Raw genomic sequence first — 23,017 nt, forward strand, 5'->3', positions numbered from 1 at the left:
TCGCGACCTCATGCACGCGCACGGCGCAGCTTCCCCGGTTCCTGCACACGAGAGCCGCAATGAGGACGATCTCAATGTGCGAACGTCCGCGCCGGTATCCTGCGTCCTTGTTGGGCGCAATAGGTAACGACGCTTCGCGACATAGACAACATCGCTCACGCCGCATCGCTTTGTTCGGAGTCTGCTGCACCGCGGATTGCCGAGTTTTGTCTCTTTCAATGCATTTGGTGCGGCCGATCACCGCTCAGAATAACGCGAGACGCACCCGCTCGCATGGTTGAGGGTCAGCAAGACTTGGAATTCTGTGCTGCTCCCTGGCTCTCGTACCACGGGATGGCGATGTTCCTTCATCAAGGGGAATTAAACTCTGCCACGCTCGTTCGCATGACGCCTTCCCTCAGCAGAGCAGAAGGAGTGATGCGCAGCTCGCCACTGCAGCGACGCTACGACATCTGCGAGGTGTCTCCGTCGTTGAGATCAACAGCAGGGGCTCGGATTGAAACAAAGTCCCTCAGCGGGAAAAGCCAAGGGGAAGCGATGTGCCCGCAGCATTTTACTGCCGACGACCGACCCAGCGGTCCCACCCCGCGGTAGCATGTACACATTGCGAGGCGTTTGGACGACACCAGTCCTTTGTGAGAGACCGGCAGGCTAGGCAGGAGCACTGTAGCCAAACTGTACGGTAGCAGAGCGGCAGCAAGGACAAGAGCGCAGCGATCAGTCCGAACTTGCGTGACGAGCTATCCGTGGGGCCGCACGGTACCTACGGACTGCCGCGCACTCGAGTGCAGCGGGACGGCCGACGCGAAAGAGAGGAGAAGAAGATGACGGAGCCACTGCGGAGCACCGATATGTAGACGGGCAACAAGTGATCGGGATCGCTGGAGGTCTGCACACTCGCTCTGAGCTCGCGAGAGGCCCACAAGTGGTCGTGCTCGGCTCTGTGAGTAGTCTGGGTGCTCGAAGGCACACGCAGGAGCGACGTGTGGACGAGGAGGAGAGGGGAGTCAGGCCCGAGGCCGACAGAGGTGACGTGGGGCGGCCGTCTCCTCCTTGCTCGCTCCTGGCTGCCGTTACGTCCTCGCCTTTGCCCTCGCCGCTCTGTCTCCCGCCATGCCCATCTCGAGCGTGCTCAAGGGCCTGCTCCACAAGCACGACCACAACAGCGCGCGCCAGTCGCAGTCTCGCGGCGCACCGTCCCAGCCCGCTTCCTCAGCAGCACAAGCATCGGCATCATCGTCCGCAGCGCCCTCGCCCGCGTCCTCGTCGACGCCCGCCTCTGTCCTCTCGCCGCCAGAGCCCGCACACCTCGCGCCGCCCTCGGGTACCGCTCCATCGCCACAGGGTGCGCCCATGTCGTCGGCCTCGGCGGCAGCAGCAGCCTCAGCGGGCGCGGGGTCGGCCTCGTCGCCCAGCACGACCGCCCAGGCAGAGACGCTTGTGCGCAAGGAGAACGAGCTCAAGGCCAAGCGGGACCAGAATCTGTACGAGGGCTTGCCCGAGGGCATCACCCTCGGCCGCAAGATGGGCGACGGCGCATTCAGTCACGTCTTCGAGGCGACACTGCGCCCCAGTCCCGCGCAGCTCGCCATCGACCCGACCATGGGCAAGCAGGTCAAGGTCGCAGTCAAGTGTGTGCGCAAGTTTGAGCTCAACTCGTCTCAGGTGAGGCCGACGCTCTCCCGCTCGTTCCGTTCTCGCCTGGCCGCCTGTCGATCCTTCCGCGTCATTTCGTCTGTTCCGTCGTCTGCGCACATCGGCTCCTGCGCGAGCGTGCTCCAAAGGACCACGAGCAGACACCCTCGGTTTTCACACGACCCGTCACCCTCCAACTCGGGCCGCGAGTACTGACTGGATCGCCTTTCTTTGTTCTCTCCATCTTCCCCTTCCTCCCTCCCTCCCCTCGCCCGCTTGCTTGTCCTGTCTGGGTCTCTACGCTGTCTCTGCTCCGTCTGCATCGTCCACCGTCGCTCTTTGCCTTGACTCGCTCCCTCGTGGACTACCTTGTCGCTTTCCCGTGCTGATCCGACGGGACTGATCACCCCGTCGGCAGCAAGCGCAAGGCAAGCACGTAGGCGAAGCAGTCAAGAAGAAGCCGAGGGCGACCGAGGTTCGTCCCGTCTGCCTTCCCGAGCAAGGGCGCGGACCTCGCGGCTGCACGGCGCAGCATCGCACTTCCCCTCGTCCTCCTCAAGTTCGGCCGTTCTGACCCATTACGTGACCTACATCCACTTCGCTTGCTCGCGTGCTTTCTCTCCTTCCCCTCCACTTTCGTCTCTCGTGGCAACAGCGCGCCAACATTCTCAAGGAGGTCCAGATTATGCGCGGCCTCAATCACCCCGGCATCGTCCGCCTCCTCAACTTTACCGAATCCCGCGAGCACTACTTCCTCACCCTCGAGTGCGTGCTGGTATCTCGTCGATGCGTCGGCACACCGCTGATGTCGACTCTTGCAGGTTGATGGAGGGCGGCGAGCTGTTCCACCAGATCGTCAAGCTTACATACTTCTCCGAGGAGCTTTCGCGACACGTCATCCTCCAGGTCGCGCACGGTATCCGCTACTTGCACGAGGAGAAGGGTGTCGTCCACCGGTGCGCCCCCTCGTCGACCGTTGTCGATGACGTTGAAGCTGACTTCTTCGTCCTCCTGCAGCGACATCAAGCCCGAGAACATCCTCTTCGAATCGATCCCCATCATCCCGTCCAAGGTCCCGAAACACCGGCCTTACGACGAGGAGAAGGAGGACGAGGGCGAGTTCATCCCGGGCGTCGGCGGCGGTGGGATCGGGCGCGTGAAGATTGCGGATTTCGGCCTGAGCAAGATCGTGTGGGACCAGGACACGATGACTCCGTGCGGCACGGTCGGCTACACGGCGCCTGAGATCGTCAAGGACGAGCGGTACTCCAAGTCGGTCGACATGTGGGCGCTCGGCTGCGTTCTCTACACCCTCCTCTGCGGCTTCCCTCCCTTCTACGACGAGTCGATCCACGTCCTCACCGAAAAGGTCGCCAAGGGCTACTACACCTTCCTCAGCCCGTGGTGGGACGACATCAGCGCGTCCTGTGCGCTTCCCTCTCCTCGCCCCTCTCGCCTCCTGCTCATGGCTGATCTCGTTTCGCCTCGCAGCCAAGGACCTCATCACGCACCTCCTCGATGTCGACCCTGAGAAGCGCTACACGATCGACGAGTTCCTCGCACATCCGTGGTGCAAGGTACGCGGCTGCGCTTATGCGATACTCCTGAGCCGTATCGCTGACCCACGCCGCACTACGCAGGCCAAGCCGGCGCCCTCGGCGGTCACGCCCGGCACGATGGATTCGCTCAACCTCAAGCCCGTGCCGAGATACATGCCGATGGACTCGCCGCTGCTCGCACCGGGCGGCCGCCGCGCGATGCCGTCGCCGGGTGTCGCGACGCTCAAGGAGGCGTTCGACGTGACGTACGCGGTGCACCGCATGGAGGAGGAGGGCAAGCAGCGGCAGCGAGCGTACAACGGGCCCGGAGGCGCCGGTCGCGCCGGGTTCTTGCAGGGGCTCAACGAGGCCGAGGAGGACGAGGCCGAGGAGGCCGACCTCGAGGCGACCAAGCGGAGGTATGGCGCTGAGGTGTCCAAGGCGATCGAGGACAAGCGCCGCGAGGTGCAGGACCCGAACCGTCAGCGACAGCCGCCGCAGACGGCCGAGGAGCAGCAGCGCGCCGCGCAGAACTACCAGGGCTGGGGCGGCGCCGACCGGCGGCAGGCCGAGGCGGTCCTGTACGACTCGGGGCGGGCCGGCACGCGCGACCGCGGGACGCGCGGGCGCAAGCACGGCGGTGGCTTCGAGCTCAGCCTCAACCAGGCGACGTTACTCGGCCGGCGCAAGGGCCCGCTCGCGCCCGAAGCGCTGCCCAGTCCGATGCGCATCGACTAGGCCTGCTCGCCCGTCGCCGCGCCTGTACATAGCATCCCCCTCGCAGCGACCGTGCCGTCTTGCCTAGTTCTCCTTGCCTCGCAGCTCTCTGTCTCTCTCCTCTTTCCTCCTCCTCCTCCTCCTCCTCCTTCTCCTCCTCACCTCCACTGCAGTCAGCTTGTTGTCTTGTACGCGAATGCCGTCGTTGGCTTTGTAGACTCGCCATATGCCGCAGCCCTCTCTTCCCACCTCTCTCCAATGCAGCGGGCCCCGTTCCGGATGCGCAGACGATGTGAGAAAGTTATACAAATGTCATGCGAGTCTATGCTGCGCTGCTGCCCTCGTACGGGGACGGGTTAGGCCATTGCGTGCGGAACCATGGCTTGAGGAACTGGTCGGCGCGATCCGAAGCTTGCGGCAGATCAAAGTCGTCGTCTGCGTTTGTGCTCGCTCAGCAAGCACTCGAGGTTTTGCAAGCTTGAAAGCAGGAGCGGACGCACTGAGGGTGAGGAAGGCTGGCATTGTTCCTCCCACTTCCTTCGCCTCCTCGACCATTTTGTCTAGCGCGACCTGGACCGACTGGGCCTGCCGCATCGTCACGAAGCGCGAGACCGAGTCGCCGAGCGTGTACGAGTAGCGGAGGATGCGGCGCACGGCAAGCGCACGGGCCGATGCGCAGGTGGGTGCGGCGGATGAGGGGGGCGTGACGAGGAGGTTGACCGACTCGTGCCGCTTCGCCAACGAGAACAGTGCTTCGGCAGAAATCGAGGGGTTGCGGTGCGGTGCGGCAGTGCTGCACGACGGGAGGAAGGCCGAGAGACCGGTTGCACCGCTGCGTCCGACGAGGGCGAGCACGACGCAGTCGCCGCAGTGCGTGTACTCGTACGCGACTCGACGAAACGCCTCGTCCACCGGCACCGAGCGCGTAGAGGACAGAAAGTCGCCGCCGAAGCAGGTGTCGAGGTGGATTGCACATGCAGCCGTGCCCGCATCCTCTGTCACATCGACCGGGAGTGCAGGGCGGATTGGCCTTGAAAGGTTAAACCCGTCACGATAGTTCGGCTCCGGTCGAAAAGCGCCGAAGCCATCGTGCGACGAGAAGGCAATGTTTGTAACGCCTGGCGGATCGCACCCGATTCGCTCGAGCTGCTCGACGAGGTGCGCGCTCGTCCCTCTGCGCGGCAAGTAGGCCTGCACGAACGGCTCGACGGACTGGCCGGCCGCGTCGAGGTCGAAGCCAAGCTCCTCGGCAACTGTCTTCCGCTCCTGAAGCGAGAGCTGGCCGTCGAGGTTGCGGTCGCTTCGCGCGGCGAAGAAGGCATGCAGGAGCGCTTCGCGATGCGCCTCGATCACGTAGTGCGTTGCGAGGAATGGAAGCTGGTACTCGGTCCCTCTGCCGCGGAAGCGGGACCTCGACGTCTGCGGAGAATGTGTGTCAGGTGGAGTTGCTGTAGAGAAGGCCGCAATGTCGCACCTCCAGCAGCTCGTCTCTCCAGACAACGCCAACCTCGCGTAACAGAGGCGCAGAGAACGCCTTTGGGATGTGTGCAAGGTAGCCGCGGCCGCGATTGCCGAAGCGGCGGTCTGTTACGAGGGAGTCAGCGGGCATTTCACGACCAAGTCTCGGAAGAACGCGCCGAGTAGCCAGTTTGCGTGCTCCAGGCTCGCCCATTCGCCGTCTGTGTTGCCGGCTGTGCAGGTGCCGTGTCAAAAGGCAATCGAGACTCGACGGACTAGGAGTAGGTGCGCACCGAAACCGCCGGGAGCGCGACTCTCGACAGTCAAGCCGTCTTGTATACGGAAGACTGGCCCAAGGAACGGCGCGCCGACGTCGCTCGGAGTGAAAGCATGGTCTCCGTACAGGAATGTATCGTCCTGTCGTTTTGTCTCGCAAGATCAGCATGGCGAAAGAAGGGAGGCCGGAGAGGAAGCGCACGTTCATGTACAGCACAAAGTCGCTGAGCCCCGGCAGGTTCGGCATGCGTGACTCTATGCTAAGAGAATTGAAAGTCGGTAGCGATGTACGATCCTCAAAGATGTCGCTGTGGTGGAGGACCCGCATCGGAGGGCGACTATCGCGGTGTTCGAGCCAGGTCGGGACTTGCCCAATCCTCGAGGCATCCAGAACATGCGTCAGGTTCTCAGGCAAATGACCATCGATGATGTCGCTAAAAAGCTGGTTGGTGGGGAGGTCGGCCGTGAGGAGGTGGAAAGAGCTCAGAGCGGACGGCCGGAACGCAGCCAAAGCGGAGCGAACCGAGTAGCGGAGTTCGTCGTGCTCTCTATCGGTTCACAAAGCTCAGTATTCCTTCGATGGGTGCATTGCAAGCAAGCGGACGCACCGAAAGTGGCGCGAGGACTTTCTCGCGCGCACCATGGCTACGCCTGGCCGAATTCTGCCGCTCAGAGAAGCCTGCACCTCGGCCTTCCAACGCCGCAGCAGAGGATCCGCCGACCCGTTCGTCCACGTCCAGACCAAGTCGACTTGCGGCGTCGGGAGCTCTTGAGACGCGCAGGGTGCTCGGCTCGCAGCCCATCCATCCGCACACGACCCGCTGATCCGCTCCGCCCAACTCTTGAGCGAGTCGGCGACAATAGCCGCGCGCGGCTCGTACTCCTCCCACCCTTCCTTGGCAGCCGCCCAGATTTCAGGGAAGCGAGCCGCGGGATCCTCGTCGACCTCGATGAGCTGGCGGTCGATCGGCGTAAGCGCCTTGGTGGGCGCGAGCACGAGCAAGTAAAGCACACAAGCTGCGCTGAGGGCAAGCAACGCCGCCTTGGGCCGTGCGAGCGTGCGCAGCACTTCGCCGCAAGAAGGCGACGGGTCCTCCGTCCTTGCCGCTGTCGAACGTCGCACGGGTGCGAGCGAGCCTGGCGGGAAGGTGACGAGAGGAGTGTACGCTCCTCTGCCGCTCATCCCAGCCGTCTCTGCGCGAGTGTGTGCATGCGAGAAGGACGAGAGCGCCGATTCGAGGCGGAACAGTTGCCCTCTTATCGTCTAGTCGCGTCCGCGCAAGGTGCCGTCGAACTCGCTAGTCAGCACGTGCACAGGCTCCACATCCGCTTTGCAGTGTATCGAGAGCTCCTCCCGCGACGGCCGCTGCCGCCGGCTGCTCGCCCGCCTCCTCGTCCCGCCTTCCTCCCTAACCAGCCTCGTTGGCAGGGGAGGGCACGCACAGCCGCTGAAATCCTGCACTGTACTTTCAGACGCTGGTCCCGCACAGGCAAACGTGGCCTCGCTCGACCGACAGGGTGGGCCTGTCCCGTTCCTTCGCTTCGCCCGGTCGTGGCAGCCCGTGGTGGACCTCAGACACACGCTGTCTCACTCAGCGCTAATCAGAGCTTTGCGCGCTAGTCTCGAACCGCTGCTCTGCTGCCGTGGCTGAGCCGACGCGCCAGCGGGGCAGGCTTCGAGAGCCTCGAATCGCTTCGAATACGGAAGGTGTTGCGCCCAGCAGGCTTGCACGCAAGACAACCCGCGGTCGATCACCGCTTCTTTCGGCGCACAAGCGCACAAGCTCTATGGCGGCCGGCTCGCCTGCAGGACCATCAACGGTTGTGGCTTGCCCCTCCTCCTCTCCCCTCCGCGCCATCCTACCCTCGTCGCTCGCTCAGTGCATCTCACCGCTCCTTGGCGCCCGTCGTCTCGCATGGCGGATACGCTCGTCGAGGGCGACGCCGGCAGAGCAACGTCCACGCTGCTTGGGTCGACGTCTGCCGGCTCGCAGGTCGCCCTCATTCTCTATGGCCTCTATCTGGCCGTCCACGTTCGCTACGTCTCGTCCGACCTATACGCCAGACTCGCTTTCCGCGTCAAGGTCGTCTTGTGGGCCGTCTTCACCCTCTTGACAGCTTACTCGGGCCTTGTCTTTGCGGATGTCGTCCACTGGTCCAGTGCGTTTCTTCGCACTCCGGCTGGGGCAACAGTCAAGCTGACCGAAGGGCCTCTTGACAGCCACCACGACCCGCTCCCCGACTGACATCCTTCATGGATGGCCCGTTGATTCGGTCCTGCCTTTGCTGGCGGGATGCGTCGCTCTTCCCGTGCAAGCTGTGCTTGCGCTTCGTGCAGCCGCGGTGAGTGGCGCGACAGTGGCGGCCAGGAAGGGCATAACCTGACGTCCGCCTCGAACAGCTTCTTTCGACTCGGACTCGCCGATACGGCTTCTTCGTCCTCATAGGTCTGCTCGTACTCGTCTCGTTTGCCGGTGCTGTTGGCACTTGCGTGACGGGTTTCCTGGTACGCACTGCCCTCCGTGCACACCGAGCATCGCTTATTCGACTCGTCCTGCAGTTCAAAGAAGGCACGACGCTAGCTCCGCGCGAATGTGAGATAGCGGCGACGGTCTGGCTCTGGACCGCCGCACTCGTCAACGTCACCGTCACGGCTGCTCTCGCCTGGACGCTCAGCCAGCGCATTGCGCCATACACGGAGAAGACGTCGCGCACGCAGCTTTGGTTTGCCAGCACGATACAGACTGCAGGCTACACTGCCGTACTGTCTCTCTCAGCTGGTACGTTCGTGCGCCCTGGCTTGCGAGCCCGGACGAGCTCATGTGTTGTCTTCCAGCTCTCACTTCAACCGTCGCCATCGACCAGAGTGCGATCTATTCGCTGGTCGACTGGGCCTTCTGGCGTGAGTGCTATGCCGCTGAAACATATGAGGCGCGCTGACTGATCCTCTGCGCAGTTCCGCTTCCGGCGTGCTACGGCTTGAGCTTGTACACGACGCTCCCCCCGCGTCGTGCTGCGACCCATTCCTTCGCCAATGCATCGACCTCGGCTCTCCCGCTCACTACGATGCTATCGACGAACAAGATGATGCCGGACCTTCCAGACGACGCCATGTCCGTCACGGTGCCGACGACGCCCGAGCCGCCGAGCTACACGACGATCCAGGCGATCGATGTTACGGCGGCTTCGGCGATCCCTTCGTCGAAGGAGACGACACCGACGAAGGCGGGCTACAAGCCGTCGCGAAGCTCGGCGCTGTACGACCGGATCGAGCCGTGGGAGCGGCGCGCGAGTGTCGATGACACGCGAATCCCGATGCCGCCGGCTGGGCCGGGCGGCTTGCCCAGCGGCACGAGCGGGCGAGCGCGCACATCGAGTCTCGAGATCAATCGCGCAGGAGCGGCCGGTGGCGGCGCAACTTTGACGGTCGGCGCGCCGTCGCGGCTACGCACCGGAAGCGTGTCCGACATCGGCAGCGACTCGGACGACGATGGTCGCCGCGGCGCGGTCAGGGATCGCAGTCGCAGTCCCGCTGGACGGACGTACCCTGCGACAGACGGCGCTCTGCGCACTTCTGAAGGCTTCGACCACCAATGACCTTCCCGCCCCGCTTCCTCGCCCGCAACCACGATACCCCTCCTCTGCTCGTCCGTCCTATCCCTCCCAGCTTTCGTCTATATCCCACGCCCCGAGCCGGCTCTCGAGGCGTTCCGTCGTCTCTTTAGGCTTCTGCGTGTTGCAATCTGCTATCGGCTCCTTGTCTCGCGAGACATCGCCGCGGGAAATGCTGAGGAAAGATGCTCGCGAGTCTGCTCGCGCGGCGGCAAGACGGCAATCTCCGTTCAGTCCGCCGACGGGCCCCAAGAATGTCGCCGGCGTCGCCCAGGCGCCGACTCGGCCGCGGCAAGACTCCCTCTCCCGAGATAAGAAGAAAGTGCGAAAGGGGGGTTTCGTACTTCCCCTCCTCTCTCTCTCCCCCTCTCCTCTCTTTTTCGGTTCCCCGACTTGAATCGTGTCTTGTGAATAACATCATCAAACAATTCCGCCATTCGAGAACAGTCAGAACGCCGCGAGAGGCGAGGAAAGAAGGAGGGAAGGAGAGAGGGAAATAATAGGTCGCCACTGCCTCAAATCCCCCGGTCGGCTTTGACAGGTGAAGACTGAGAAAAAGTTCGACCATCAGCAATCTCGGGGGAAGCGGGCGGGTCACCTCCGCCGCATCGCTGTCCTTTCCTTGCTTCCCTCTCCCTCGCCCCTCTGGACCTTCTCAAGCGCAACAACATGTCGTCCTCGTCCACGCACTCGTCCGTCAACGAGCCTGAGTTCCAGCGTGCGTCTCCAGTACCGGGATCGTGGCTGTATCATGCCCGCTGACGCTCGCTACGCTACCGCAGAGGCTGTGAACGAGATCCGCTCCACCCTTGCGCCCCTCTTCGCCAAGAGGCCGGAGCTCGAGAATGCCTTCAAGGGTGCGCATCATCCCGCACGCACTCGTCGCTGCCGTCTCGCAGACGGGAGCCGCGGCACCTCGAGCCAACCCGCCGCTAATCGTCGCTGGTCAATCCTGCAGTTCTCATGATCCCGGAGCGCATCATTCAGTTCCGTGTCACCTGGGAGGACGACCAGGTAAGCTACGCAACCTGCTACGACTGCGCGATAGGTTGTTGGCGGCTGGGATCGCCGGAATCAGTTGCCGCGGTGGTCTCCCTCGGCGCAATCATGCTGATCTCGTTCCAATTTCCTCGCGTTTGCGCTCTTGCAGGGCAAGTGCCAGGTCAACAACGGCTTCCGCGTCCAGTTCTCGTCGGTCCTCGGCCCGTACAAGGGTGGCCTCCGTCTCCACCCCTCGGTCAACCTTTCCATCCTCAAGTTCCTCGGCTTCGAGCAGATCTTCAAGAACGCCCTCACCGGCCTTCACATGGGTGGTGGCAAGGGTGGTTCGGACTTCGACCCGAAGGGCAAGTCGGACGCTGAGATCCGCCGCTTCTGCTTCGTACGTTTCAGCCTCGCTTCTTTCCCTCGCCAGGAATTCCCGAGCTCACCTTTTCTGTTTCTGCGCTCGTCTACAGGCTTTCATGCGCGAGCTCTCGCGCCACATTGGCCAGGACACCGACGTTCCCGCCGGTGACATCGGTGTCGGCGGTCGCGAGGTTGGCTTCCTCTTCGGCGCCTACAAGCAGATCCGCAACGAGTGGGTCGGTGTCCTCACGGGCAAGGGCTACGACTTTGGTGGCTCGAAGATCCGCCCCGAGGCGACTGGCTACGGCTGCGTCTACTACGCCGAGGAGATGCTCCGCGTCGCGCGCGGCGAGGACTTCAAGGGCAAGCGCGTCCTCATCTCGGGTGCCGGCAACGTCGCCCAGTTCGCTGCGCTTAAGGTGATCGAGCTCGGCGGTCTCGTCCTCTCGCTCTCGGACTCGAAGGGCGCGCTCGTCGCGACCGGCGCCGAGGGCCTCTCGGTCGACTTCATCAACCAGGTCGCCGAGCTCAAGCTCAAGGGTGGCTACCTCAAGGACCTCTCGGCCCCGTCGGGCTTCAAGTACGTCGAGGGCGCCCGCCCGTGGCAGCTCGTCCCGAACGTCGACGTCGCGCTCCCTTCGGCGACCCAGAACGAGCTCGACAAGGCCGACGCCGAGGCCCTCGCCAAGGCCGGCTGCGGCTTCGTTGCTGAGGGTGTACGTCTGCGTTCCACGGACTTGTCTCTCTGAGGGAGGCGACGCCTGAGCGAAACCCGGACACTGACACCCCCTCGTTCCGCAGGCCAACATGCCCTGCACGCTCGAGGCGATCGAGGTCTTCGAGGCTTCGCGCAAGGCCAAGGGCAACAAGGGCACGTGGTACGGCCCGGGCAAGGCCGCCAACTGCGGTGGTGTCGCCGTGTCGGGTCTCGAGATGGCGCAGAACTCGTCCCGCATCCAGTGGGACGAGGCGACCGTCGACAAGAAGCTCAAGGACATCATGCAGACCTGCTTCGCCACGTGCTACGAGACCGCGCAGGAGTTTGCTGCCGAGGGCGAGCGTGCGTCCCCGAAGCCTCCTTGCTCTCCTCGGCCTTCTCACTGACTTCCTTCGCTCTCCTCTGCTTCTAGTCCCGTCGCTGGTCTCTGGCGGCAACATCGCGGGCTTCCTGAAGGTTGTGGAGGCCGCCAAGGCGCAGGGCGACGTCTGGTAAGCGCCTCGGGCGCAAAAAGGCCAAAAGCGAGGAGGTCGTCCCGGCGGCGACTCTCTTCCTTCCGGCCACCGGTGCAGGCGTCTCCCGAGCGGGGTCCCTTTCTTCTTTCTTTCCCTCTATGGCTGCTAGACTTCTGGGTTCTCCGTGTTGCCATCCTTCGTCGTTACCTCTCCACTCCCGGCCCCGTCTCTTCCCTCCCTTCGCTTGCACCTTCCGTCTCGCTTCTTTCCCACCTCCGTTGACACCTTTGCAAGGTCACCAAGCAGTGCACTCTACATATTCTGTTGTTGCGGAGAGGCGGATAGGTTGCTTAGCTTCGTCTATTCGGCAAACCCTTTTTGTATAGCTTCATAATTGTTCAACAGCTTTGCCTCAGCTAGAGGACGGTCAACAGCTTTGCCTCAGCTAGAGGACGGTCAATAGCTTTGCCTTAGCTGGAGGACGGAGACGCTTCTTTCCCTCGTGCTTCCCCTCTTGGTCTAGGTACAAGTTTCTTTCCCGTCTAGCAGGCTTAGTATCAACACCAAGCGTCTTCCCTCTTGGTCTAGCTCAATGCGAGAGGTCCGCAACATCTTCCGACAAGCGAGAGAGGTGAGCAGGGAAGTCAGCAACAGACGTTTCTGAACGGTGCTTCCAGTAAGTGCCCGAGGAAGCATGCTCCCAGTACATTCTTGACGCGGCATTCAGTGCACACCTGCTGATGGGTTTCCTCTGTTGTTGCCGCAGTGAACAGCGGCATCGCGTCTGGCGGGGCAGCCCCATTTGTGAGCGCCGTTTCATCCGACTTGACTTCCGAAAGCCACAGATGCTTCTCCCTGACCATTTTTCCACAGCAGGCTCTAGCTCTGACAATTGGGATGGTCAAGTTGCCGCTTTTGACACTCCTTGCTTGCGCTCTGCTGGGCAACGCACCGCACTTGCGCCGCCGCGGATGCCGCGCTTGCCTCGATTGTGGGCCAACATTTGCTTCTCAAGAGGCGCAGTCCATGAGGTTGACCTTCTCTGCTTGGGGCAACAGAGCACGTTTCAATGAAAAGTGCGAGGAACTGCATCATCTTCCAGCTCCCGCCAAAAACCCCACCCTTGCTCATCTCCCGGCCAAAGCCATCTTCCACCACCTCTTTCAAGCAACTGTGCGCAAGCCCGGAGCGAGCAGGCAGGGGCTCAACATCAACCTGCTTGACCGTGGAAGCGGCACGACCAGCATCTCGCCGGCTGAGCGGCCAGAGCTGCAAGACAAGACGGTCATCTACTACAACGGGCACCCGGACGTGCGTTTATCATTCATCTCCCTGTTTGGGATCCGCTCACTCGCTCCTCGCCTCCGGTAGGAGCGCGTGCCGCAAGCGAACGACACGCGCCGAGACCCGGAGCGGTACGCCTCTGCTCTCCTCGCCATTTGCACCAACCCAAGGCAGAAGATATTGCACATTGCCAAGCTCCTGCGCGGCGAGCGGGCATCAATCCTCGCGCACCTTGAGCACGGGCGCAACCCCCTTCCAGTCGCAGCTTTCGGCGGGTCGTTCCCGGTGAACGTCCTCCCCCACGCGGAGCAACGCAAGCGCGCCATGGCTCAGACGCTCATTACGTTGCTCGTCACTGCGCCGCCTCAGAAGAGGAATCTGAAGGAGACGCACGCCGAGATGGTTCAGCGACACCTTGCTGTCAGGCAGGAGGAGCGAGAGCGCAACGCCGCTGCTACTGCCACTGCCACGGAGCTCGCAGCGCAGATTGCAGCGGCAGACCGAGCAGTTTGTGCTCGTCACGCGGCATGGACCACCACCACTCCGACTTCGGCCGCTTCGACTTTGACCGCCTCGATTTCGGTCGCTTCCACTTCGACTGTCGCCACCTCCGCCTCAACTTCGACCGCCACAACCTCAGATTCTACTCCGGCTGCCGTGTGAACATCTGCCGGCTCCATTGCCGTCATGGTCCTCTCCAGCGACGACAATGACCACAACGTCTCGGGCAATGGCGCCTCCCCGATCAGGGCGGTTGTCTCAAGAAGTGCGACAACCGACCGCGCGGTCAGCTGTGGCAGCTGCAGCGGCAAGACGGCGGGCGAGACGCAGCCGAGCAACCGCTCGAGGAAGACGAAGCCAAAGGTGGTCCCTGCTGCACTTTCCCCATTGTCGTCCGCATTCAAGCGACTCAACAGCGTGGCTGGTTGCAGCAATTTGGCGACGGAGGACTCGCGCAAGCCGGCCGGCAGGTTTGCCGCGCTGCAGGGGGCGCTCAAGATGCATCAGGCGAAGAGGGACGCTGGGAAGAAGTAGTTCAGGCACTCTGCATGAGATCTAAGTCGCTTCCATGTGTACCTGCTTTCTCATTGACGGAGCCACTGAGCATGCCAGAGAAGTTCAGGGTAAACAAGGGCTTCACAAAAGTGAGAGCCTTGACAAGGGCTTCACAAAAGTGAGAGCCTTGTGAAGAGAGGAACGTGTACGACTCTGCCGCTCTCGCTTTGAGGTGTCATTTGAACCAGACCTTGTTTCATGTTCAGAGGACATTCTGGTGACAGACGTGGCAGGCGTTGAGGCAGCGCAGGCGGCGGACAAAGCGGCAAAGCGAAGGTACGTAGGCATAATGCAGCGGAATCAATACAACCCCGTAAGGGTCAATGACATTAACTTTGTCGTCTTTGAGGGTCAGGTCGATGACGCCACCCTCTGAGCGTTTCTTGCCCTCGTACTGCAAGTCCTTGTTGTCCAAGTCGGGCGGCACAACCGCGCAAAAACCGCGAGTGGCACCGGGGCAATAGCGCGGCGCATTGTTGTGATCCTTGTCAGACTTGTATTTGTACAACAAGTGTGAAGCGGCCACGGGCAGTCCTGCAGCCCACTCCGGCTTGTCATCAGCGTGGTGAGGGTGGTTGGTCAAAGTGACCTTGGGCAAAGGCGAGAAGACGCCGTGCTTGTCGTCCGACTCGACGACCTTGATCTTGTTGTCGCCTGACTGGACAACCTCAAGCTCATCATCTGAGTTGACGTCCTTGACCTTGTTGTCATCGTCGTCCGCGTCCGCCATGGGATCGTCCTCCTCTTCTCCATCATCGCCCTCCTCGCTCGCGTCATCCTCGTCCTCTGCGGCGTTGTCCTTGCCCTCCTTGCTTTCGTCCTTGTCGAAGATTGCCTCGCTCTTCTTGCAGAGGAGCTTGCGCGCGCGCGAAGGCGTCGTGTCGTCGTTGACGCCCAGCGCCTTGAGCGTCTTGACGTCGCGCGGAGCAAGCATGTGGCTGAGGGGGATGTTGAGCTGTGAAATCAGCGCCAGTCAATGCAGCCGCAGCAGAGAACAGCGCACGCACCTTGAGGAGAACGACGGCGTGTTACCCGTGGTACTTGTGCAGCCTCCACGCGATCTGGACAACCGTGCGGAAGTGCTCGGGCTTGGCCGCGTAGAACATGGTTGCCAGCATGAGGGGCTTGATCTCCTCAATGCCAGACTTGTGGACCGAGACGAGGATGCTGTGATAGGACGTCAGTCCTGGCATCCTCATCGAGTCGCGCGTCTGAGTACGCGCACCGCTGAAGCGCCTCTTCCACACTGCCTGTCCAGCGCTGGCAGCGCTGGCAGCGCTGGCCATGGCTGGAGAAGACGGGGTTGAAGTAGCAGGCGATCTTGCGCTGGAACGTCGGCCACGCCTTCTCGTACAACCCGTCAAGCGAGAAGTTGCGCCCTGGGCGGTGACAAACTCAAGCGTCAATGACTAAGCAACAGCCGCTAGAGAGACCTGGCACACAGATGAAGCGCCAGAGTTGCGAAGCCTTGGCGTTGCCGGTGAGCACCGCAACGGCTTCCTCGGGCGTGAAGCCGGCGTCCTGGCAAATTGGGCAGCACAATCAGCGCCCAATTCTGTAACAACGATCAACTGCGTCAAGGCGCACCTGAGCAGCCTTGGTGAAGGTAAGGCCAAACTCGACGGAACCGGGCATGGGGCAGTGGGGGTCCTTGCGGGCCGACAAAAAGGTCTTGAATCCGACCATTGCGTGCGAGAGGGCAACCTCGGAGAAGTAGCTGGTCTTGAGGCCAAATTTGTGAGCTGCCCAGGCAGCCGCTGTCAGCGCCACAAGCTTCCAGGAAGGGTCGGAACAGTGGGATTGGGGACCAGGACACACCAAAGAAGACAGCCAACCACCCATAGCGGCCGCCTTCACCACTGGAGCTGTTCAAAAAACCGTCCGTGCAGACCTCTTCAATCCAGTTGTTGTAATCCTCACCCTCCTGCGAGCGGAAAGTGTCAGAACAGACAACGCAACGGCGGAAGGCAGAGTGCGCACCATGGCCGCTTGCTCCTTAAACACCTTGGCAAGCGCAAGCTTGGTGGAGGGGAGCTGCTTGTGCTTGGATTTAGCCTGAACCTGGGCCAGTCACTGGCAAGGTCTGGTGAGCAAGGAGCAAAGGAAAGCGCCGCGGGACATACTTTGCCGCAGCAGCAAGCTCTTTGATGGTCATTGGCATGAGCTGCTGTATTTGCTGACTGAGTGTACTGGATGAAGGCATAGCCAGTGTTGGTCAGGTCTGCCTTTGACAGGCACTTGCGCTGGACAAGCAACTTGAGCGCGTCGACCGGGCCAAAGTTTGAGGAGGTCTTGTGGTGGAGACCGTAGCATATGAGCTGGATGGGGTAGAGCAGGCGCGTGGACTTGATGACAGCTTTGCCGACAAATGGGGGAAGGAGAAGGAGAATTGATCCCAGCTGCGGCTAGACAAAGCTACCCGAAACAGCCTGCAAGAGTGGCCTGCTGGACCACTGTGCCTTTGCGACACGAGATTGTTCCCTCTCATTCAGTTTGTAGTGCATAGCGCGTGCCAACGCTTCGTACGTATTGCCCAAATGCGTCTGGTCATTTGCATCAGCTCATGGCGCCACATTCCGCGTAGACTGTTGAGCAGGGTTGTGGCCAAAGACGGCAGGATTAGGTGGGTCTTGTATTTCTGTCCAGCAAGCATACAGCGACCTGGTCTGATGGACGCAGGCTCGAAGGCGGGGTAAAACGACAACAAGGTTGCAATGAAGCAAGTCTGAGAGGCTACATCTGCACCCCACCACAGGGACCACATCCTCCGCCCCTCGGGTTGAAGACGACCGAAGGACCTGCGGGTTGACGAGGGTCGGGAGGGAAGTGGGGGAGGCGACCAAGCCAGAGTGGTGTCAGCGCTCTTGTGTAGATGCCTGGGGTAGCCGAAAGTTCACCTGAGCTAGTGCCACCGATACGGGACCCTCGACCGCCACTGCCTGGCCCTCGCTGGTCGCGTCGCCGCCGATCTGCGTCTCGGAGTGATGAAGATGGTGGCAAGCGGCGGGTCGAGTTCGGCTGCCAGGTGGGGACGTCAGCCTCGCTCAGCTAGGCTCAGAAGCTCGGCGCACGGAGAACAGGGTCGACAGGAAGAGGGCGACGGCGAGGTAGAGCGAGCGGAGCGCGAGGAGAAGGCGCTGCAAGAGCGGCGGAGAAGCGTGGACGCGGCCGTGCGAGTCGACGTAGGGCATCTCCGTGGGCTGCTCGGCCCACTCGCTCGTCCGACAGAGCTCGAGCGCGAGGACGAGCGGGTCCAAGGTGGGGCGACAACCCGAACCGTGAAGCAGGTCTCGCCAGAACCACACTCGCTCCTCGCTTGTTGCGCTCCCAGGAGCCTTGAGTTACACCTGGAGGGCCTCAGACCAGCACGGCGAAGCATTGCGACCTTGCTCGGGCGACGATGCCTCTCTGCGGACTGCCTTCTCTCGCAGGCGGTGACCACTCGAACGGGCACGGAGGAGTAGATGGAAAGGCACCACCACGACCAGTGAGTCCTTGAAGCTGCCTGCGCCCCTCGTCGGAACCGATTTCGCTGATCTCGTGTCGCGCGACCTCGTTCCCAGCTGAGCCGCAAGGTTGGTCCTCGCTCTCGGTGGTGCGGAAGGCCAAAGAACCAGCTGACAGAGACCTTTGAAAACAGGTCGTCGTTGTCGGAGACGGTGCATGCGGCAAGACGAGCATGCTCAACGTGTATGTGCGCGGCGAGTTTCCACAGGTGCGAAGGCCGCCGCCGTCCCGTCTTTCGTTGCTCTCAGCCGGGTGTTGACTAGCTTTGATTCCCGAACGTGCTGCTTGTGCGCGTAGGAGTACGAGCCGACGGTGTTTGAGAATCACGTCGCTGAAGTCGGTATGTCAGATTCGTTGAAGTCAACCATATCCGCCGCTTGGCTAGTCTCCCACCTGAGCAATCGCGCCAAATTTGCAGACGTCGATGGAACGCGGATAGAGCTAGCGCTGTGGGACACGGCGGGGCAGGAAGACTTTGACCGGCTGCGCGTGCTGTCCTACACGGACGTCGACGTCGTTCTGCTGTGCTTTTCGGTACGTTCATGATTGCATTCGCAGCGTCAAGACGCGGACGAGTCTGCGCTCGGGGCGCTTGAACTGGCTCCGCTCGTCGAAGATATCTGACTTTGCTCGTCATGAGGACAGGTCGACCAGCCGACGTCGCTCGAGAACGTCGAAGCAAAGGTGCGCAGCTTGTCCTCCATGCTTGTCCTCGGTCTAGCAGCGACGATGCGATCTTCGCGACTGACTTTGGTATCCGTTTCCCTGAACCCGACGTCCCTCTCTCCCACCACGGCCCCGCTTCTCACCCACCCAGTGGATCGAAGAGATCCACCAGCATTGCCCGGGCGTCAAGGTCGCGCTCGTTGCGCTCAAGTGCGACCTGCGCGCCGACCCCGTCCTGCGAGATCGGCTCGCGCAGTACGGAGAGGTGCCCGTCGAGTACGAGCAGGTGCGTGCTGCGCCTTGACCAGATCTGCGGCGGATTCTGCTTCTTGTGCCTGTGACGAGGCGACTGACGCTGGTAGAATCCGTTCGCACCATGCAGGGTCTCGACGTCGCCCGACGGATACGAGCATCCCGCTATCTCGGTACGGCCGCTCCGATTGTTGACTTTGGCCGCTCTCACTGACTCTCGCCACATCTTCAGAGTGCTCTGCACTGCATAATCGGGGCGTTCAGGAGGCGTTTGACGAGGTGCGCCGACTCGAAAGCATGCCTTTCACGGTTCTTTCCGAGACCTGACTCTTTTCCCTCGGCTGCCTCGACAGACGGCGCGGGTTGCGATGACTGCACGACGAGCAGGAGAGACGCGTGGGAGCCAGGGCGGACCTGGAGCGGGAGGAGGGGGCGGAGCCAACGGGTGCAGGGTGATGTGAGCGAGGGCGAGGCGAGGCGAGGCGAGGCGAGTCGAGTCGAGTCGAGATACCCCATCGTGCGTGTGATGCATTGCGATACCCCGTGCGTGCGTGTCTGGCAGTCCGAGTGCGTCAGTAAAGGCGAGACAAGTTTGCTCGACGGGGAGCGCGCGCTCGACGGGCTCGGTGCTGAGTGCCTTCGCCCGCGTCTGCTGCCCCGAGCGAGCGAGATCGACTCGCGAGAGAGTGTCCCTGCGCCCTCGCTGCCTGCTCCTGCCCCTCGCGCCCCGCCCAGCGCCCTCGCCGTCGCTCGATCCGCCTCGTTCTCGACGCGCAGGCCAAGGTGCGCGCACCTCGCCTCGCCCGCACCCGCGCGCACGCCGGGAGGGCTGCAGCGAGCACAGAACTGACCACGAGCCCGTGCAGCACCCGACCCACCCCGCCCCCCGACGCGTCTGCGCCGCTGCCCGCCATGAGCTACGCCCCGCCGCACACCGACCCGCACCTCGCGCACCCGTACCCGCCGCCGCTCGACGGCCAGGGCCACGGCGACCTCGGCGGTGCGCCCCGCCCCTTCCGCCAGGGCGCGTCCGCCAACTCGAGCCAGGGCTCGCTCGACCAGCACGACCCCGCCGCCCTCCAGATGCCCTATGTCAACTACGCCTCGACCCCGTCCCTCCCGCGCTACCAGTCGACCATGGGCTCGAGCACCAGCCTCCAGACCCCCTCGCCCCTCAACCCGGCCGCCGCCATCCGCGGCCCGGCCTCGCCCAACTCGCGCTTCCCCCCCGGTCACCAGGCGCACCCGCTCTCCAACGCCATGTACATGGAGTCGAGCCCGACCCTCGCCGGCTCCGAGGTGCTCAACTCGAGCGGTGGCGAGAAGGGCCACGACGAGAAGCTCCGCCTCGGCGGCGCCGACCAGCTCGGCGAGTACATCGCCCCGACCACGAGCTCGTCGTCCGGCAACAGCGCGCCGTACCGCCGCGGGCCCAAGCCAACTGGCCTCAAGGCGCTTTACCGCATGTTGAGCGGCGCCAGTCTCGCCGACAGCGGCAAGGACGAGCGCCACGTCAAGCTCCCCCGCCTGGGCTACCTCGACGGCCTCAAGTTCATCGCCGCGTGGGTCGTCCTCAACGGCACCTTCTTTGATGCCACCATCTCCGAGAACGACTACTCGGCCATCCAGCGCGACTCGCCGCTCTACATCGTTCGGTGCGTTTCCCGTTCATCCCGCGCTGGCTATCATAGCGATCGAGGCTGAACAACCCAACGTCCCGCAGCTCGACCGGTCTCGGCTGGACCTTCCTCCTCATGCTCCTCGGCCGCTCGCTCATCACGCCGCTGTGGGACGTCCCCTCGCCGAACGCGCCCGGCGCGGGCCCGAACAAGCCCAACACGGCCCTCATCTCGTGGGCCCGCCTGACGCGCGCCATGCTCGTCCGCCCGTTCCGCTTCCTCCTCCCCGTCCTTGTTGTCGTCGGCCTGCAGTGGGGTCTCGCCAACAACGCCAACACGCACAACTGCAACAATGTCGGCATGGACGAGCCGTACTGGGGCCTCATCTCCAACTTCGCCGGCTACGCCACGCTCGTCTTCAACCTGGTGCGCACCTACATACTCTCGCTCACCCTCGAGCCAGTAGATTGATGCTCGTCCTGCAGTTCACCGTGTACGAGACGCAGACGATCGCCGGCCAGACGTTCGCGGGCAACCTATGGACGAACCCGTGGTTCTTCCAGTCGTCGTACGCCGTCTACACGGTGCACCTCATGCTCGGCAACCTCTCGTCGAACCGCTACTGGGTGTACGCGCTCATCGCCTTCTTCAGCTGGACGACGTACAACTTCTTCTTTGCCGCCATCCTCGGCCTCGTCATCGCCGACATGCATGCGCACGGCCACCTCCACCGCATCCGCACCAAGTGGCCCGCCTGGAAGCGCCTCAGCCTCCACGCGGTCCTCATCGTCGTCGCGCTCGTCTTCCAGTGGGTGCCGCCCCTGCGCGACCACGTCAACGACGGCCTTCAGACGATCAACGTGACGGACCACCCCGAGCTCACGTTCTGCGACGCCCTCTTCGCCTTCTGCTGGCTTCTCTGCATCGAGACGTCGGGCGTCGCGCAGACCGTCTTCGGCAACGTCGTCATGCGCACGCTCGGCAAGCTCGCGCCGGGCATCGTCCTCCTCGCGCCGGCCATCACGTTCACCATCGTGCCCGACATTGCCCTCTCGATGCACAACAACGGCAGCTCGGCGTCGAGCGTGCTCGGCACGACGTGGGTCGCCCTCTTTGGCATCGTCGTCGCGCTCGCCATCGCGTTCCACTTTGTCGTCGAGCTCCCGAGCAAGATGATGGGCGAGGTCATCGTCGAGCTCTTCGAGAACTGGGACGGCGACGGCTTCTTCCGCAAGAAGGTCAAGAGCGTCGCGAGGAAGGAGGGCGGCGGCGCCAAGCTCACCAAGAAGTAAAGGCGCGCGCACAGAGGATCCCTCCCATCCTTGCACCTGCGAGCTGGCCAGCGCTCGCTGGTTCACCCCTCTCTTACAGACACTAGCTCCCCATGTTTCTTTCACGAGTCACACTCTCTCATTGCACGCACTTCCACACACATGAACGTTCTCCTCTCTTTCTCTCTCCCCTCCCCTGAGATGCCTCGATTCGCTTCCTCGTGCTCTGCCCGCTCCTCTTCTTCTTGCGCCCTGCCGTATACCCTCCCTCTTCCCTTGCAACACTGTGATTAGACCTGCCCGCACGTCGTGTCGGAAGCGCTTCAGGGTTTCGCGCGTCCATTGCCGGCGCCTCGGAGGCTACTTTTCCTCGACAATCTCGTTGACGAGCGTCCCGACGCCGTGCGAGACGTAGACACTGAACTCGTCGCCGTCCTTGAGCAAGCGACGCGGCTGCGCGGACCACCCGACGCCTGCGGGTGTCCTGCACCAACCCATATCAGCAAAAGGCTTCAGGCAAGACACGAACAAGGCGCACCCGGTCAATATGACGGTGCCGGGCGGGAGTGTCGTGCCTTGCGAGAGGAACGAGACAATCTTGGGAACCGAGAAGATAAGGTCGCTGCGACACCGCGTATCGTCAGCACCTCGCGCCCGTAATCGTCGGCGTGGCGAGCGGCACTCACTCGAGTCCGCTGTCCTGCACTGTTTTGCCGTTGAGCGCGCCGCGGATCTGCATGTCGGCGATGCTCCGGACCTGGTCCTTGTGCACGAGCGCGGGTCCGATTGGACACGCGCCGTCAAACGACTTGCTGTAGCTCCACTGGGACTGGGCAAACTGCGCCAGGCGGGACGAGACGTCGTTTGCGGCGGTGTAGCTGGCCAGGAGCCCAGGTCAGGAATAGCGGAAGGAGGAGATGGATGAAGACGGGCGTACCCGAGAACATAGTCGAGCGCCTCGTCCTCAGTCACGTTCTTGCACCCTTCCTTGCCGATGACGACGGCGAGCTCGGCTTCGTAGTCTGCCGCGTTGTCCTTGACAAAGGCCCGCGGAATGGTGGTCGGTGCGGGAAAGGGGTCGCCCAGCGCGGTTTGCGCCTTCATGAAGAGGACGGGGACGTCTGGCAACGGCATGTTGACTTCTTTGGCATGGCGAGCGTACTGCAAAGGAGGAGGGGACCGATCAGCAAGTCGTCCACGCAGGGAGAGAGGTACGGCGCACATTCAGCCCGATGCAGCGGATCGTGCCAACCTCCCTCTGGACGAGCGGGCTCAGCAGCCGGTCGACGAGCTTCTTCTCGCCTGTTGGTTCGCCGGGAGATAGCACCGACGACCCTGAGAACACCTCGACCTCGACCGCTTCGCCCGCGCGGGTTGCGAGGCCGACGTCCTGCTGACGGTCCGTCGGCTCGCCGATCAGCACCTCTGCGGAGCCTCGAGGCTGGAAGCGGACCAGACGGGCAAAGCCCGACATTCGCGCAGCGCTGAGAAAGGCGGCAAGGGCGGGCGGGCGAGAAGTGGGGGACGGAGCACGGAGCGGGTGGCAGAGACGAGAGCGCCCGAGGGATGCAAGCATAGGCTTGAGAACTCTCGATCAGGCTCGACC

At 62.8% G+C, this 23,017-nt stretch overlaps 9 protein-coding genes across 9 annotated transcripts; 5 read left to right on the forward strand and 4 right to left on the reverse strand.

Annotated features, from left to right (window-relative positions):
• Positions 1 to 1,113: 1,113 nt before the first annotated feature.
• Positions 1,114 to 3,911, forward strand: JCM10292_004595 (serine/threonine-protein kinase; the record flags this gene model as incomplete). The annotated part of the gene is made up of 7 exons (XM_076645930.1): positions 1,114 to 1,665; positions 2,054 to 2,110; positions 2,291 to 2,400; positions 2,457 to 2,591; positions 2,653 to 3,062; positions 3,127 to 3,212; positions 3,276 to 3,911. 7 exons carry the CDS (start codon positions 1,114 to 1,116, stop codon positions 3,909 to 3,911), a joined length of 1,986 nt encoding a protein of 661 aa, XP_076508800.1.
• A 301-nt stretch (positions 3,912 to 4,212) lies between these two features.
• On the reverse strand, positions 4,213 to 6,807 carry JCM10292_004596 (uncharacterized protein; the record flags this gene model as incomplete). Its single annotated transcript, XM_076645931.1, has 7 exons — positions 4,213 to 4,325; positions 4,391 to 5,309; positions 5,365 to 5,474; positions 5,528 to 5,581; positions 5,642 to 5,765; positions 5,827 to 6,172; positions 6,233 to 6,807. The coding sequence occupies 7 exons, from the start codon at positions 6,805 to 6,807 to the stop codon at positions 4,213 to 4,215; spliced, it is 2,241 nt and encodes a 746-aa protein (XP_076508801.1).
• Positions 6,808 to 7,540: 733 nt separating this feature from the next.
• JCM10292_004597 (uncharacterized protein) lies at positions 7,541 to 9,221 on the forward strand (the record flags this gene model as incomplete). Its single annotated transcript, XM_076645932.1, has 6 exons — positions 7,541 to 7,784; positions 7,846 to 7,967; positions 8,026 to 8,130; positions 8,185 to 8,404; positions 8,461 to 8,526; positions 8,581 to 9,221. 6 exons carry the CDS (start codon positions 7,541 to 7,543, stop codon positions 9,219 to 9,221), a joined length of 1,398 nt encoding a protein of 465 aa, XP_076508802.1.
• A 684-nt stretch (positions 9,222 to 9,905) lies between these two features.
• On the forward strand, positions 9,906 to 11,796 carry JCM10292_004598 (glutamate dehydrogenase; the record flags this gene model as incomplete). The annotated part of the gene is made up of 7 exons (XM_076645933.1): positions 9,906 to 9,954; positions 10,019 to 10,093; positions 10,195 to 10,250; positions 10,387 to 10,617; positions 10,694 to 11,299; positions 11,385 to 11,643; positions 11,714 to 11,796. 7 exons carry the CDS (start codon positions 9,906 to 9,908, stop codon positions 11,794 to 11,796), a joined length of 1,359 nt encoding a protein of 452 aa, XP_076508803.1.
• A 2,502-nt stretch (positions 11,797 to 14,298) lies between these two features.
• Positions 14,299 to 16,251, reverse strand: JCM10292_004599 (uncharacterized protein; the record flags this gene model as incomplete). The annotated part of the gene is made up of 8 exons (XM_076645934.1): positions 14,299 to 15,034; positions 15,129 to 15,263; positions 15,322 to 15,475; positions 15,539 to 15,617; positions 15,684 to 15,838; positions 15,915 to 16,020; positions 16,077 to 16,157; positions 16,216 to 16,251. The coding sequence occupies 8 exons, from the start codon at positions 16,249 to 16,251 to the stop codon at positions 14,299 to 14,301; spliced, it is 1,482 nt and encodes a 493-aa protein (XP_076508804.1).
• Positions 16,252 to 16,829: 578 nt separating this feature from the next.
• Positions 16,830 to 17,287, reverse strand: JCM10292_004600 (uncharacterized protein; the record flags this gene model as incomplete). Its single annotated transcript, XM_076645935.1, has 3 exons — positions 16,830 to 16,894; positions 16,994 to 17,114; positions 17,168 to 17,287. The coding sequence occupies 3 exons, from the start codon at positions 17,285 to 17,287 to the stop codon at positions 16,830 to 16,832; spliced, it is 306 nt and encodes a 101-aa protein (XP_076508805.1).
• A 209-nt stretch (positions 17,288 to 17,496) lies between these two features.
• On the forward strand, positions 17,497 to 18,982 carry JCM10292_004601 (Rho family small GTPase; the record flags this gene model as incomplete). Its single annotated transcript, XM_076645936.1, has 9 exons — positions 17,497 to 17,583; positions 17,737 to 17,811; positions 17,901 to 17,943; positions 18,022 to 18,137; positions 18,249 to 18,287; positions 18,421 to 18,555; positions 18,652 to 18,694; positions 18,754 to 18,800; positions 18,875 to 18,982. The coding sequence occupies 9 exons, from the start codon at positions 17,497 to 17,499 to the stop codon at positions 18,980 to 18,982; spliced, it is 693 nt and encodes a 230-aa protein (XP_076508806.1).
• A 451-nt stretch (positions 18,983 to 19,433) lies between these two features.
• Positions 19,434 to 21,432, forward strand: JCM10292_004602 (uncharacterized protein; the record flags this gene model as incomplete). The annotated part of the gene is made up of 3 exons (XM_076645937.1): positions 19,434 to 20,176; positions 20,245 to 20,566; positions 20,626 to 21,432. The coding sequence occupies 3 exons, from the start codon at positions 19,434 to 19,436 to the stop codon at positions 21,430 to 21,432; spliced, it is 1,872 nt and encodes a 623-aa protein (XP_076508807.1).
• Positions 21,433 to 21,771: 339 nt separating this feature from the next.
• Positions 21,772 to 22,885, reverse strand: JCM10292_004603 (fumarylacetoacetate hydrolase family protein; the record flags this gene model as incomplete). Its single annotated transcript, XM_076645938.1, has 5 exons — positions 21,772 to 21,895; positions 21,950 to 22,033; positions 22,098 to 22,289; positions 22,349 to 22,572; positions 22,634 to 22,885. The coding sequence occupies 5 exons, from the start codon at positions 22,883 to 22,885 to the stop codon at positions 21,772 to 21,774; spliced, it is 876 nt and encodes a 291-aa protein (XP_076508808.1).
• Positions 22,886 to 23,017: the final 132 nt, after the last annotated feature.

This window comes from Rhodotorula paludigena, assembly GCF_050403205.1.
Source record: "Rhodotorula paludigena JCM10292 DNA, Rt_paludigena_JCM10292v1_ctg2, whole genome shotgun sequence".
NCBI lineage: Eukaryota > Fungi > Basidiomycota > Microbotryomycetes > Sporidiobolales > Sporidiobolaceae > Rhodotorula > Rhodotorula paludigena.